Source organism: Mycteria americana, chromosome 19 (assembly GCF_035582795.1).
Source record: "Mycteria americana isolate JAX WOST 10 ecotype Jacksonville Zoo and Gardens chromosome 19, USCA_MyAme_1.0, whole genome shotgun sequence".
Classification (NCBI taxonomy): domain Eukaryota; kingdom Metazoa; phylum Chordata; class Aves; order Ciconiiformes; family Ciconiidae; genus Mycteria; species Mycteria americana.
The window spans coordinates 2,479,451-2,495,733 of NC_134383.1; the positions used below are offsets into that span (position 1 = coordinate 2,479,451).

General features: G+C 42.6%; 1 protein-coding gene across 3 annotated transcripts in view; it reads right to left on the reverse strand.

Moving 5' to 3' along the window:
- Positions 1 to 16,283, reverse strand: part of DIXDC1 (DIX domain containing 1) — a 44,746-nt gene that overhangs the window by 26,609 nt on the left and 1,854 nt on the right. For 2 of the 3 annotated variants that reach the window (XR_012778380.1, XM_075521062.1), the window contains exon 1: positions 12,634 to 12,859. The exons of the other annotated variant lie outside the window; for it this stretch is intronic. Coding sequence is in view for 1 of the 2 variants with exons in the window: in XM_075521062.1 (XP_075377177.1) it covers positions 12,634 to 12,693 (60 nt within the window). In the remaining variant the exon portion in view is untranslated. Of the gene's footprint in view, positions 1 to 12,633; positions 12,860 to 16,283 lie in introns of those variants that run through there. 3 annotated transcript variants of the gene reach the window in all.

Genomic DNA, 16,283 nt, shown 5'->3' on the forward strand with positions numbered 1-16,283 from the left:
TCTTTCATCTTCACAGATCTCATTGTCTTTTGCCCTTGAAAACAAACACCAACAGTCTCATCCCAAAGCCTGCTGACATCACTGCACACTGTGGTGCAGCTCACTCCATGCCAGGACAGGAAGAGCAAGCAGGCAGCAGGACAGGACTCATGATCTAAGCACAGCTGAGGAGAGCTTTAAATTACATTTAATCTAGGTTGGTGCCAAACAAATGCTGTCATCCCCTCATTTTTGGTGCCAGAATTGGTTCACTCACAGCATTTAATGTCCCATCCACACTATTTTCTTCCACATATCAAGAAAGCAGAAAACCCACAATGCAGAAGCAAGAAACCCTGTGTTATTTCCCGTTAAACTATGTCATCTATCAAAAGAAACAACCAGGACATATTTCCTGGAAGAGACAACAGCCTCCCTCCTTAACACTCCCAGCATGGCTCATTTGTAACAGTTCATGCAACAGGGACGAGACACCCTGTTGTACAGCCCCCCCTCCTCCATTTCCTTGGAGCTGCATCAGCGTTGCTAATGGCCCAATTTCTGTACATGTGGAAGCTGGCTTGCCACAGCACTTAACACCTGCAAGACCTGAGAGCAAGGAGCACTGCCTTTCCAGCAGGACATACTGGATGCTGCTTCATATAGCTGTGCACATTGCCACAAGGGGAAGACCAGGGAAACAAACTCAGGCTTCTGGTCAGTGTGAGGACCCATCTGGCATAAGTGACTGAAAGGCAAAGAGCAGATTCACATGACCTTTCCCTTTCCTTCCCCCTCTCAGCAGCACTTCCATGGCTAGCAGGAGCACTAGGATCACTGAAATCCCTTTGGGCAGGGCTGGTGTGGTACATGGAAGGTAAACAAACTGATCCATTTATGGGATTACCTCCCTTTTCACTAAGCTTCCCATTATTCTGCCAATGCAGCAGGTTTTAAGTCTCCGTTCCGTATTATCTCAGCAATGTCAGTCAGAGTTTATGCTTTTACAGCCCAAAGTCACAATCTGATCACAGCTTCACTCATAATTATTCTGACATAGGAAATCCAACTTTAATCACACCATGGTTCAGAAGGGTGACTGGACCTGTATTCAATCAGTTCCACTCACTCAGCAGAGAGCTGGAGAGCAGAACAGAGGAGATGAGCCTGGGGGCTTTTGAAAAAAAGGAAGCAGAAGTGGCAGATCTGATGCATGCTTGCTGGAGCAGACTTGGCCCGTCACGTGGATTGGATCTGCACACTCTTCTTTGGCTGTAATGGCAATGATGCATGTCTGTTTTGCCTGCCCAATTTCAGAGGTCTTAATTTTCAGCTTAATGTGACTGGGCACTGTGGAGAATCAACAAGCCTTGACTTTCTCTCTCTTGCACAAAGCTGATGACCCTGTGCTGATTTTCCGAACAGCAGTAGTAACTCTTGCCAGCTGCAAAAAGCACCCCCACCTCTTGCCATTGTATTTTAACTGATCATGTGGGCACTGAGATTCAGTCTCACAACAGTCTAATGCCAGAGTCAGAGAGACCACAAGCCTTCTATTACATAGATTCAATAAAGCTTTAATTTATTCAAACAAGTACCAGAGAAAAGAGGTAGGCTTGTTTATAGTAATACAGCATTATTATAGAAATATCTAGATTCATAAGTAAAGATGTACTGAATAGGGTTGCAGCATGAAAACTGCATCTGAAGTCTATGTAATTTAGGGAAATAATCTTATCACAGTAGCATTTACTTCTTGTTGTCAGTTTTCAAATAATTTTACAAAGTTCTAAACTGTTATATTGTCTAATTCCACAAGGGCATAGCCCCTTCCAGCCTACAGAAAAATTGCAATTTTTATAGGAGTCTATATGGTTCTTCCATTCAGACACTTCTGTTTTCACTCAAAGGAAAAATAGACCCTTCCACCAAGCAGTTTGTTTTCTATTTCTTTTCTCTGAACATTCTTCATGCATTCATAAGAAAGCATTTTTGGCAAACTTTTAGTCTCTGTCTCTTAAAAGCATGAGAAGGTTGACATTGTTATTAGGAAAAAAAAAAAACCTCCTAAATCCCAGCGTATTTACATTTTAAACAGTGATTATTAAAAGGAGGATTTTGAGGCAATGGAATAGGGATGTCACTATTACAAAGTAATTTCATACCAGTAGCTGCTGTAATACTGCAGACTTACATTTCATTAGCAGACTTTGTTGTTTGGTTGGTTGTTTTTGCTTTTTTCCCCCTCCACTAACGCATAAGATTTTTCTGCAGAAGTTCAGACAGTTGGACTGATCAGCATTTCCTGATTTTGTATCCAAAAACTAGAAGATCTAATGACTTTAGCAAGAGACTTGGATTGCTGCAAAGCTGAAAACCCAGGGAGTAAGCTGTCACTTCTGGCAGCTGAGGTGAGCAGATGACTGAACTTACCAAGAAAATAACAGATATAAAAGTTTAGCAACCTAAAAATGACAAAGTGGTGTTAAAGCATGAAGGGACAAAGCCCCCCAGCTGCTCAGCAGAAATCCCAATAGCAATTTTAAAAATGCTTTGCTTCACCACTCTGTGGCTTCCCCATCAGCTGGCATGAACTGGGCAATAAAAAGGACATTGTGGGCCATACCTTAAAGCCCTACGCCTCCAACACAAGCACAAGGCCTTGATCTGCAGCCACAGATTAAGGTTAATGAATCTGACCTATTAAAAAACCCACTTGTTTCACACCCTCAGAATTCCATTTGTTTCAAAACCCAAGACAGCTATCTCAATTCACAGCAGAACAGCCCTAAGTACTACCACAGCAATATGATCTGCTACTTGGATGGACATTATTCATGGCATCTATTCTGGAAAGTACTCCAGGTATCATCTTCCAGTGCAGAGAAAAAGATTTGCTAGGATGTATTCTGCCATGAGAACAGCAGCTCTACACAGCCTATTCCACCCCACAAAAATACTCCCCAGCCAGTGCTTGTCACTTGTCCACAGAAATACTCACACCAAAAACACATGCTCCATCACTATTTGTGTCTGGAGGCATCCCAGCTCAAAATGATACACGTGCCCCATCCAGTCTCACATAGGTCTCAGCTCCTCTTAGTCAACAAGACTCGAGGGAAGAGAGAAAGGAGGTTGGGAACAAACAAGGAGTTAGATGATACATCTCAAAAGTACTCTTCCTTTCCTTTTCCAAGGCTGTCCCCCCTGTGCTTTCACACTGCTTCCTGACAACAGAGTAGGACATTATATTTTGTGCCTTCTAAAGAATTAGCAAAAAGAGGCACTAACCCCAGAGGCAAAGCAAACGGGAAAACACAACGCAGACTGAGTAAAGGATGCAGAGTGAGCCTTTGTGGCCTAGGAGGCTGGACCCAGTAGTCCCCCAAACCTGCTTAGGTCCCCTGCTCTGACAGCTGCTCAAATTCTTAACACTCCTCTTGTTTAATTTTTGTCTTTCTAGTTGAGGGGAAAGATTCTGTGGGACCTATTACACCAATTCTTGTGATGCTGTAACTATGCTACTACAGCTTCCTACAGAACCTCCAAACTTAACATGATTGAACAAATCCCTAGAGCTTCCCCTTGTTGTTTTATAACCTGGTATGGCTGACAGCTATATCCAAGAGCAGTCAGAGAGGGAACAGCTACTGTTTTATCTAACTCATCCTCTTCCTTCAAAATCATTGAATAATTAGCTGAATAATTATTTCTTCAACCACTGACTACTCAGGAGTTTTCTGCTTCTCCCTGCATTTTGGTTTCAGCTTCTGTTCAGTCAAATCTTAGACTTCATGGGGCTCACACTGCCCTACTCCTGCACCAATATTTCTTTCAAAACCAGGATTTTCAGAAGAAAAACATAATCAGCCCAGTCTAAGATTTACTATGCAGAGCACATGTTATTAGGATTATGATGGAGTTAAGCTTAATCCTATTTATGTTAGCACAGCTTTGCATTCCAAAAAAAGGCCAGGTTTACCTGTACCTTGCAATACGAAGAGCAGCTCCTTTACCTGAAGTAAGCTGGAGCCCAGATTGCTTCAGCTCCTAGGGAGATCATTGTAGGGTGTTTATATCCACTCTGGAAGCCTTAAAAGGCTTTGCAGGGCAGGAGAAGATTTTTAAAGCAAGGTACTAGGGGCCACCTGCAGTTGTAAGGAATTTCCCAACCTGCAGGCACTTCTGCTGGCAAATTACAGGTTAGCACTTCAGTAAGCACAACACATCTCAGAGCAGGATTTTACTCTGGATCATTTATTCAGCATATAGCCTGAAGAAGTGCCTCAGACCTGCTGGCTATACAAAACAGCTGCAGAGGTCAGGAGCATATATCTTTGTGCTTTCAGTTGACAGCCAATGATACGCAGGAGGAAAATGCCCTTCCAGGGTCAGCACATTTTTCTCAGCAGCTGTAATCCCTTACTGATAATTACAATTAAGTGTCATTATCTAGTATTTTCCACAGGTGGAAGACAAGCAGCAGCTCTATTGCAAATCTCCTGCCAGTTGTAGGTGTCCTTGCTATTCTCGTTTAACCAGTTCACCACCTGCTGCTTAGGGCTCATGTTTCTCCCCTCTCACCCATCAATCAGTCCAGCCTGCCTCACAGTAAATTTAGGTAAAATCACAATGTCTTGATATCCTACTCTGTCTTTTATTATCAGTGCCATCTACATTACACTGTGTAAGGTTAATTTTCACCTCCTCTGAGATTAGGGTATTGCACATTTTGAAGTTGGCCAAATCTTCATTCTTGGACAAAATCATTCTTTAGCAGGCAGATGCCCTCAGAGGGCCTCACCTCCTTGCTATCACGTTACAATAGACTCCCATGACACTCTCTGCTTCTAGGAAGAGAAGCATACTTTTCTGCATTCATTTAATGAATTTGAATCTATCCTTATTGTTGGATTTAGGGAATCAGCCTGGAAGAATAATGTTTCTCATAATCTTTACGCTGCTTTTCCTTTATACCCTATGGACACTGCCCAAGCACCAGGTCTAACAAGGTCAATAATAATAGCCATCATGCTATGAGGTTGGTCCCAGTATGAAAGGCATTTAGTGTCCTGTCTGTTCAGAGTACTGAACCAAATGTCTGCCACAGCAAAGCTCAAAGGCTAGCCTAATTGCATCAGGATGTAATGTTTAAGGCCTTGTATGATTTCTAAGCTTTCTGACATTACCTTAATTATATGGGAACTGTAATTTTCCATCCAGTGTTCCTCCAGTTTGATTTTTTGTTTGTTTTAGTTTGAGAAGGCCTTTGTAGAAGCAGAAAATAAAAACTCACAAGCAAAGAAAATGTTTCTCTCTGCTCTCAAAGCCAGCAGAAGATTTTTTTTTCTCAAAATTGCTGCTTAAATGTGATTCAGACTGTTCAATGTATTGAGATAGCTCCTGATGCATCCAACAGTCAAAACCACCCAATTATGACCAGAGTGATGCCAGAACAACCATATGCACCCACAGGACTCCTCTTTCAGAAAACTCTTGACTTTAAAGCAGGAGGTGCACTTTCATTCAAAATAACTTTTGGTCTGACGTGTATTTTCCAAATCTTCTATAAATAGCCTGTCTCAAGCACAGAAGATGCCTCAGTATAGCGACACAGTTTGGAAAAGGCAGCACCCATGCAATCCGGTGCACACCAGGAGACAGAAATAGTGTGTGAGCTGCAAAAGACTGGGAGCTCCTTAACCCTTCACCCATATCTGAGGGAAAACATGGACATTTCCAACACCCTAACATGTCTGGATAAGAATTTTTCACTGATTTGCTGAGACCCAGAAAGAAGGATTATCCTGAAGTCTTGATGAAATGCTAGCCAGAACATGTTTTCTATAGCTTCGAAGGTCAATTTCAAAGACTCAGGCAGCACAAACCTTTGGGAGGAGCCACCCAACAATGCCCTTAACCTGTGCTATGTTCTAGGCACACTCAAGGATTTTCCTCGTCTTAATATAAACTGTTTCTTCAGTTCAGTGAATTCACCTCAAGCAGTAGCCGCCTGCTTCTCTGGGCAGATTCAAGAATATAAAGGCCAGCCTTCTGCTTTCTGATCTCTTAGTCCATTCAACATTTTTGAAACCACTGAGTCTGACTGAGTCTGACTACCATTCATCGACTGTTCGGGTTTGTGCAAAGATTTTAGAAAGCAAGTGCCTGCAACTTTAGAAGGCTTTCGCCAGATCTTTAGAAACACTTTAGAGACATTCCTGTTATCCTGGGTGTTCAGAACAAATATAAAGAAGTAAATCCTCCTCTCTGTACGCAGCTTCCTAAACACAGATCTCGCACAGGAACTGATTCTGCCCTTCATTCAGAGTGTCAGGATGGGGAGAACACTGTCTTCATCTCCAGAGGGAGAAGAGCAGCAGTTTCTGCTCAAATCCCGGCAGTACTGCTGGGTTGAAATGACAGCTGCCTGTGGCATCCTGGCTAAACTACCACTTGTTACTGGGAGGGGAACAAGTGTCTGGTCTACTAAGAGAGCAGCTCACTGGCAGACTTTCAGATGCCAGCTCAAGAGCTGGAAGGTCTGTGAAGGATGAACTTTAGAGCTGAATGTGTATTTCACATGTTGCCTGAATGCAAACAATAGCAAGAATTTCCAGAGTGCCTAGCTATCCAGCAGGACATGTAATTTTTGACCGCAGAGCTTTCCACATCTTTCACAGTCCTTTACCCATTAACAGGAATAGCTTAAGTGTTAAACAGCAAGGCCTAATTCCATTCAAACTCCCTAAATTCTTTCTACCATTTTGATTTTTACTTCTTGTTGCACAGCCAATAGCTGTCATGCTCCATTCCAGAGACATACAACTTTCAGTACAGGATGAAGTAATTCTTACCTGTGCCTATAGATACTGGTATTGTATTCATTTAGTGTTGCATTTTAGAATCCATTTGGAAGAGCTTAGTAGATGCAAATGTAAGATCTCTTTAAACAGCTCATGAAGCCAGCAGCACCACTCACATCTGAAAGACAGTTATGCTCAGTAGTTTGTTGCAACCTAATAATAACTAACCTTGAGTCTCTTCCCAAGAAACTGGGCCTAGGTGGGCAAATGGCAAGAAATGCATGTCTGACAGCTTTTTATCTTTGTAGAACCAAAGAGTTAGTTAATTTGTACAGAACAAAAGCCTGATGATTCCATTTTCCCTTTTAATATAAGAAACCTTTTCCTTCTATTGATCTTTTGCCAAGACTCATCCTTGCTGTCAGACAGTGATCTCACTTGTGCCACCCATCTGCCTGATAGGGGTATTTCTGTGAGTGGCATCTATGTGTGCTTTCTTCAAACAGTAATTTTGCCTGTCACTTTCGTAACACCACACACAAGCATTCTCCCTGCAATTAATCTGTTTTCCACCTATACCTCCTTTAACTCCAATCTCCTGTTTGTAAAAATCCTGGGATTACTCACTATACCTTCCAAACCCACAGTGGCAGCTCTGTACACCCTTTTTATGTTCAGAAATCTGAAGATGGTATCGTTCCTTAAGCAAAATCACTATTGCAGGCAGCAACTACTGCAGAAGTCTACCAGACAGAAAGTCACGTAAAATGAATCTTGCTAGGATGTATTCCTTTGAACCCACAGTCAGACATCCATGCCCCAAAACATCACTGCCATTTGAAGCCAGGTTGCTGCTTTAGGGATAATTTCTAGCACTTCTGCAAGGTGTTTTAGTGCCTCTGCATTTTCCCCAATCTGGTATTTTGAGGCCTTTTTCTCACACAGGCAGTGTTTCTATGCAAGCATACAGGCAAAAAGCTGAGCCACAAAAGATCTTTTACAGTAAACTGCCAGTACTTTGGAGCTCATGATTCACCCTGAATTATCAAATGGTTCCACTACACCCAAACAAAGTCTAAGGTCTGTCAAAACAAGTTGCACTGAGACATTCCCTGATGCTTCAGGAAAGAAAAGGAACATTGTTCCTTATTTAGCAGAATGCAGTCACTAGCCCTGTACAGACAGGGAAAAGAAGTTTTGTGGAGAGACTGAGCACACAGTATGACTGAACAGTGCTTTTTGCAGGCAAGAACCTTTCATACGAAGAAAAGGGGAAGTGACACCCAGTGAGGTTGCCTGGTCCAGGATGAAGGGCACTAAAGGCACATTTAGGACACAGACTCTTTTCCTCACTCTGCCAGTGACTTGCTGTGAATTTGACAGCCCACTTTACCTCTGTGTGCCTCAGTTTCTAGCTATGAAGCAGCTGTACTAATTTTTATGTTCCTTGTAAAATGCTTTGGTAACAATAAATCTTTGACTGTTGCTGTGCAAATGCACTGTAATACATACTACCAAAGGACAGCCACTGCTATGCAACCAAGTAATAGCCTCGCTTAGACATACAGTGAACCTCAGGCAGGGATTGAGTCCTAAGTGCTCAACCCCTAATCCTATATAACAGCAAATACATCCTTCCCTTGCTGATAGTCCTATTGCTGGCCAGGCACAAGGGCTTTGGGAAAAATGGACAAGAATTCCTGCTAGAGTAAGCAATTGTCTGCTGAAGTACATCTCCATGTAAGTCCAGGTGTGGGAAGCCCCAGCTGTGTTTTCTGATGTCTGTACTTGAGGTTTAGCAGAATTACAATGCACCAGCTGCCCAGTCTCTTGCAGACCAGACAGGCAACCTAGCAAGGTTCAGGCGGTTCTTCAGATCCCAGCCTTTCTCACCCTAGCCAAGGCTTAAACAAGTGTGCCTGACCATCCCGTGGCTTTAATAGTGTAGAGCAGACGTAAAATACTAGCAGACTCATACCAAAACAAAGCTGATGCGAAATGAGACTTGGCCCTACTATGTGGAAAACAGCAGCATCTCTAAAGGGCTTCATGTATTTAGTGAAACCCAGGCTCTAAGGGATTCGGTACTATAGGGGGCAATTAGTTATGGGCTGGTCCTAATGGGCTGAACTGGACAAGGGAGAGAGGAGTCAAAACAGCTCTCTTCATAGTGAATCCTATTAGCTATAAATAGCACTCATTGCAAGGACAGGGTGAGTGCAAGTTTCTTCTGCTAAGATCACAGTAGCAGAGACATTTTTATCACAGATCATACATGTTACATCAAGGGGAACAGAATGGCTGCCAGAACAAGACAGTAGCAAGTCTATACTGCCAGAAAATTAGTTCAACCAGAAAAGCAAACCAAAATCAAACCCAGGTCATTTCCCACAGCAAGGATTCAGATCTCACACCTAGGATGCCATCCAATCACCTCAAGTCCACCAACATAGACCAAACCTTGAAGAGTGAGGGAGAGAGACTGTATGTGTAGGAAATCCAGGAAATACCTACTGCAGATGCCACTCAGATAAGAACCTACTACTTGAGGGAAAATATTACATGAAGCACTTGGTAAGGGGGCAGGCAATGAGCAGCCTACTAGGGAGAGAACACAGAGCCCTACCTGCACTGCACCACTTCCTGCATGCATATTGCTGGGGATTAGCAGTTCTCAAATAGCAAAATGTGTTGGTATTTCCCCACGTAGGCAGAGCCTTATGTGGTAACCTTGCATTTCACTCTGCTGTTGTTGGGAGACCCTGATTTCAAAACAACCTCTGCTTGGGCTCTTAAAAATTTGCCATTTCACTCTCTGGAGCGGAGCCAATCCCAGGCCTGTTGTTCAACGTAATCTCAGAAGGAAAAAATAGCTATTTCAAATGACTCATTGCACACAAGCAACTACATAATTAAGAGTGCCAGAGGAAATGATCTTCTGACTTGAAAAAGAGAAGGTATATTATTGTAAAAATACAGACACATTAATGTCTTGGAGCTGTCAGGCCCACTTCTGACACATTTCTGTGTGCCCCATCTGTTTTAAAGAACTGACAGAAGTGTAAGCGCATATCTCAAATAAACTGCATTTCCTCAAGGAGAGAGAAGAAGCTGAAGCCACATGGACAGAGTCACCACAGAGGAGACCGTGCCCTCTATGGTTTCTTTACATTATAAACTACTGCTTTTAGCAGCCATACATTCCCATGCCACTATCCAGCTGTGGGATTGAATTATTTAGCTGCCTCAGAGCAGGGTAAATCTCAATAAACAGCAGGGAAACACCTTGAAGGCAGGGTAGTCCATTTATGAGAGAGGGACAGGAGCTGTGTGATGCCCACAGGGGACGTCACTGCATTTCAACATTAAACAAAAGTCATCCTGCTTTAGATTTCTGCAGGTGACACTGACCACAACATATTAAGGCCAGGGACTCTGAAAAAGAAGAGAAATACACTGGCCTGAACTTGCAATTTACAGGCCCCCTTTAGCAATCTGTGATTAAGTTAATCATGGAGAAAGCATCAATCTAACAGATGATCTGTGAAGCAGAACAGGCATTAGCTGCAGAAAGGACAACTATGCTGCATTCACCATCCCCACTCATGAGATAATGAGGCTGATGGGGTGGCTCTCAGCCAGCAGGATGGACAGAGAGGGAAAAGAATGCAAAGGAACAAAAGAAACTTGCCTGTAGCATCTTGGCTGTGTTGAGTAACTTTCCAGGCATGGATTATTGACCAAAGGTGCAAGATAGAGACACACAATCAATATCCCTAGAGAAACTGGAATTATACCTGGCCTCTAGGTCCCAAGCACCTGTAGGGTTGCACCTGAGCTCTGCACATACAACTAGGAGCTTGCTAGCAACTTCCTTACTTGTATATGTTAATGCACAGATTTGGAAAGTACGTCCTTGTATTTCAAGGTATCTAGTCACCAAAAGAGCCACCTGGCCAGAAAAAATGCTCTAGCAAAAGAACAGACACTGAATCAGCAAGGCAATTCCTGCAATACCCCAATTCACTGCTTGTGTTAAACTAAGTCTGACTTTTTATCTTGAATCTGTTTTTATACCCAAACATTAGCTTTAGTAGCCACTCACTTCCAGCCTTCTAACATCAGAGTGCTGTGTTGGGATCAGACACCTTGGGACACTCTTTCACATTCAGGGACTTATATATATAAGCACCTAAGGTACAAAGAAGTAGGGGAGGAAGTACAGTCGGTGGCTCAAAACAGAAGGCACGGAATTACAGGGTTTCTCGCTCATTTCCAACTGTATCTGTGATGTGATGCATGTCCTTGGCAAGTCACTTAACCTCTCTGTACTGTAGGTTCTGCACTCGCAAAATTTATTTTAATTTTACTTTTGTTATAATGTGAAGTGTGTGATGTGGCAGAGAGATCCCAAGTGGGAGACATGAGAGTGAATCTGGTTTTATGGTGGGAGAGGGACTTTTTTTCCACAGCTGAGCAGTCTGTGGGTAAAATCAGACAGTTAGGGTGGGGCTAGCACTGAATGCAAAACTGTTCTTTGCTCCCATTATTAATTATATTATTAATATACAGGTTACTATTAGCTTATGCCACAGAAGGATCTGCTGCCCTCGAGCACAGGAAGTGTAAGCTTGAGCTAAACCAATACCTTTGCTAGCTAAAAATGAGACTGAGATACTCTGTGGAGGAGGGGATGGAGTATTTACACAGATACGCAGAGCAATCAAAGGAGACCTGTGGCTGGCGTCAAGCTGTGAGGCTCAAGTTTCATACCCGATTTGTTTTCCCCGTGATGACTGGTACTGTTAAGCCCAGGAGGAATGTTCATTTTCTGTGAAGAATGGAGTACGGGGGCAGAACAGTGAGGTGGGGGCTGAGCTTTGCAAGGATGAGGAACCACCAAACACAAACAAAAATAAGCTATGCGCTCTAAGAAAGAATAAAACACACCAAGAGACTATCCCTGCCACCAGGTGGGAAAGCAAATAGCAGCCACTATTTGGTTTCAGCACAAGCCCCCACAATTTTCCTTACTTTTCAGCTTACAGATAGGAAACCATGCTCCAGCATGGTCTGCACGATGCACAGCCAGGCAGTGGCTGCCCTGGCATTTTGTACGGAGTCCATAGAGTGTCCAACGGAACTAATTTGTTGTGCACTCTGAAGAGGGAAGCCGACAGCAATCTGCACTCCCCATGCAGTTACAGGATTCCCATCTCTGGAATTTCTTGGTACTCCTCACTCTGTATTTTATGATTTATTAGTCTCCCTAACAGCAGAATAAGCAAATAAAGAGCACTTTTAAAATTATATTTTCCTGACCAAGATGAATTTCAGTCTCCTAGAGGTTCAACCTACAGAACAAGATGGGGAAAAAAACCAGCCAGCCTGCTCTTTGTCAGCCTCTCTCAAGAAATGTGTGTCCCCAAAGCAGATTTACAGGCTTTCCAACTGCCTTCAGACATAAAGACTTCATATACTCAGGAGAGGAGTTAATTCTATAAAATAAACTGTGCTCCATAACCTTGCTGCAGTTTATATTATTTACTGGTACAACAGTAAAGACCTGCGAAGATAATAAAAACTCCGAGCTAAAAACACCAGCTGTAAAACAGCCACAAACTCTTCAAAAAACTATTGCTGATTTGCAGAACCCCGGCTGAGCTGCCCAGTATGCCTTTCTGTTAGTAAGCATCTCTCCTGCCCTGAAATCTTGCTTGTTTTTCTCCTTCTCTGTTCCTCAAAGCACTCAAAGCACTGGGAAACACAGCATTTCCTGAAAGATGCTGCACAAAAGCATGCTGCCTTGCCCTGGAAGGTCTGTGTGAGACTTGGGACATGCATTTACCTCCGTGAAGCCCTCCTGAAGAATATCCAGTAAATTCCCCCTGGCCAAACAAGCGAGCATTCTCCACGAGCCCACCGATGGGCGAGGGTCTCAGAGGACACAGGGCAGATCCTCCAGCTCTGGGCACGACCTCTTCCTCCTTCTCCCAAAGACAAAGAGTTGGAGCTCATCAGGAACTGCATTCATAGTCCCATATGTGCAGCCCCGTTACTGCACACAGATAGTTGAGCCAAAGTCAAGGCTTGCACTGGGCATGCTCGAGAGGGAGCTGCTGGGGGAGTGGCGGGAGAGATGTCATACGGTTCCTATAGAAACGCTTCAGCTTACAAGATGCAGGCCCAGGGCTGAGTTGGGGAAACATCTGAAACCCATTTCCAGCAGTCATACTCACACAAAACCTGCTGTGTAAAAGAGATTTTCAAACCCACCAAACACAGCAAGCCCTGTATGGCGTGGGAGCAGGGAGAGAGTCAAGGAATGGCAAATAGCAGATGCCTTTGCTAGAAAAGCTAGAAAAGCAAAAGGAAAGACTCTAAGAGCTGCCAGCTTTAACTCTCAGCAATCGTTCTGCAGCCCCGAAGAAACAGCAGCGTTGTCAGCAACCTGGTAGAGACAGGAAGCTGAAACCCAGGCCACAACACAGCTAGTAGCATTTGCACAGTACTCAGCCCTGCTCTAGCTGCCCTGGCAATGAAGTTGAAAGAAGAAAAAAGACAGAAAACTTTCAAACTAGAATTAAATACAATCCCTAGCAAATTTTCTAAATCAATAATAACTGCATTCATTCCAGAAACAAGTATCAAATGTCTCCAGGCAACATCCTAAACTTCATCTCACCTTACAGTAAATGCCCAGGAAAAAAAAAAGAAAAACCTCTCAGAGTGGATGAAGACACCTTCTGCTAGGGGCTCTGGCTGCCAGTCCACAGAGCAACACTGCAAGTACTACCCAGTGATATCAGATGGTGCCTTCGGATTTCAAAATACCTGGCCAAACATTTCCAAGTGAGAGACACATTTAAAAACAAATACATCTTTCTGCCTAAGTATTGAAGTGTCTGGAGGAAAAAGCAATTGCATAATTTTACCATTTTACCCTGTCACATACGGAGATGCAGCTAAAATACAGGAAGACAAGCAACAGGTAATTTCCCTCTGTAACCAACCCAAGTAATTCAAAAAGGAGTCAGCCCTCATGCCTCCATGACATAACTTTTAAATTATTTATTCATGTTTACCTTCCCTACTTTTCATAATTCAGTGGGAATTGAGATTTTTATGTTTTCATTGATTGTAATATCACATCTGTTAAGCAAAACAACAGATTACTGTGAGGTTTTGCATAAAGTCTTGTAAGCTGGCAATGCTAGTGGTTAGTACCTTGATCCAGTTTACTTTTGAGACTCAAAATGCCATTAAATAGACAGCAATAAATATTTATCCCCATTTTTTGTGATGCAATCAAGTAGCTTATGCCTTTGCAATTTCAATAAAATTTCATAGAAAAACTGAATAACTGGTTTCCCCATCAGACAGTGACCTAATTTAAAAAAAAAACCAAAACCAGCAACCATAAAACACAGTCTGAGCCTTTTCTGTGGACTTTATAATGCTATTCTTGACTAATAACCTCAAAGAAAAAGTTATATATTATCTGTTTTTCAGTGCTACATAGTAAACACACATTCATAGAAGACTTCTAATATTAACAGGTAAGGATGCTGAGGTCATTCCTTCCCTATACCGCTTCAATTTCTGGAACAAAAAAAATTAACTCCAGATGTACTGATGTAAAATCAAATGCATTCTGAATGCACAGAGAGGTTGCAGATGGCTGTTAGGTGTTCTCTGATTGTTTTTATAATTTGTTTTATGAATTTGATAGCAGGTTAAATATTTTATGCTCATAATCCCCTCAAGTTCTAGATATTTACCCTTGTCCTTTGAGGAGCAGATAAGTCAAAGGCAGGCAGTCCCTAGCCACAGACTTTACACTGGAGACATAACCCAAATTTACAGGAATAACAAAATAAATAAAATTAAGAATAATCTGTTCAAATAGCATAGAAATGCAAAACACAAACAGGATTTAAATGTAAAATGTACTGTTTCAATCATGATAAGATGATACACTGAGAACACCAGTTCGTTTATCATGGTCCACCTCAGTGGCATTTAGCAGGTGTCTTGTTGCATTAGTGATAGGCAACAATGAAGCACTTTTAACACTTGTGCTCCACCCTGTAAGAACTACAACACCTTTGGGCAGGATATAGAGACTGCCACTAAGTCACTGCTTGCAGTGCAACCTGCAGTGCAACCTGCAGTGCAACCCATAGAGCTTGTATGTTAAGTCTTGGCAGGCATCTCTAGTTTGTCAGGGATGCAGACTGGCTTTGTTCAAAAGCAGGACACAGCTATTTGATCATCTAAACTCAAACCAATTCCAAGGTCCCTGTACAAGCTCTCTGTGGCACCACCCCCAATTACAGCTTAGCAGTCATATGAGATACATAACACATTCTTCAATCACAGTGTGCTCGCCATGCCATTGCATAGCAGGACACATTACGCAGCGTGATGGTGAGGGGACTGTCAGCCACATGGATTGAGCAGCTGGCTTTGCATATAAACCACACAAAGAGTCCTGGACTTCCTCTCAGAAACATAGTGATGGATCTATGTATGTATAACAGATAAAATAGTCAAATGTGGGCTAGACAAAGGTAATTTCTCCCAGGCCAACCAAATACAGCAAATGACAAAAAAACCCATGTAGTTATTAGCGCCAAGAAGCATTTCTCTCACCCCTACTCCCTATATCCCTGTTTCCTGGCACAAATCAGGACCTAAAGCCAGATGTGTCACCCATAGTACAGTAGTGTAATTCCTGAGAAATGCAGAAATGCTGTCTCAGCTGAACGTATTGGGGGAGCTGTGAAGAAGTCAGTTTGGATCAGAGAGACTATTCAAGCCAGAAGCCCTACCCTGCCTGGCTTTTTGGATCAACAAAGAAAAGCTGGGACTGAAGTCTGAAATTCAGGTGGTCCCATATCCCTGTTACATTGCTTCTACCTACTAGAACACCAACACAGTGAAAGGCAAAGTGTTCTCATTATACGGGCCAAGTTCAGGTACAGGCCTGCTTGCGGTATGTTTTCCATCAGAGATTTCATCATCAAAGATTTGCTTCTACATGGGGTTTCTTATCTTTGAAACAGCACTGCTTTGCTTTGACAATATGAATGTCAGAGAAGAGAAACTAGGCTATTTCTGATGGCTAGACTGAGAGGCAGAGCATGTTGAGCCATTCTTCTGTTTATTGTGCTAACACAAATGCATCTTGGGTTTATGTGTGTGCTGAAAATACCTTTTAAAAATTAAACACTAGTTCTCCCATCTTTGTGTTTTCACTCTTAAATTTCAAGCTTCTTGTAGCAGGAATCATTTTTCTTTCAGTTTTATAACATCACAATAGATGCCTATGAATGTTATCTTTGCAAGAAGCAAATAAAACAGCCTGTCACTAAAACTAATGCTTCATCATTCTCCCTGAAGATGATTCCAAAATGAAAGGCACGGGGCAATGATATCAAAAGGATCTCTGCATCAACTGTTCCTGGTGTAAGTGACCTTCAAAACAAACCTGTA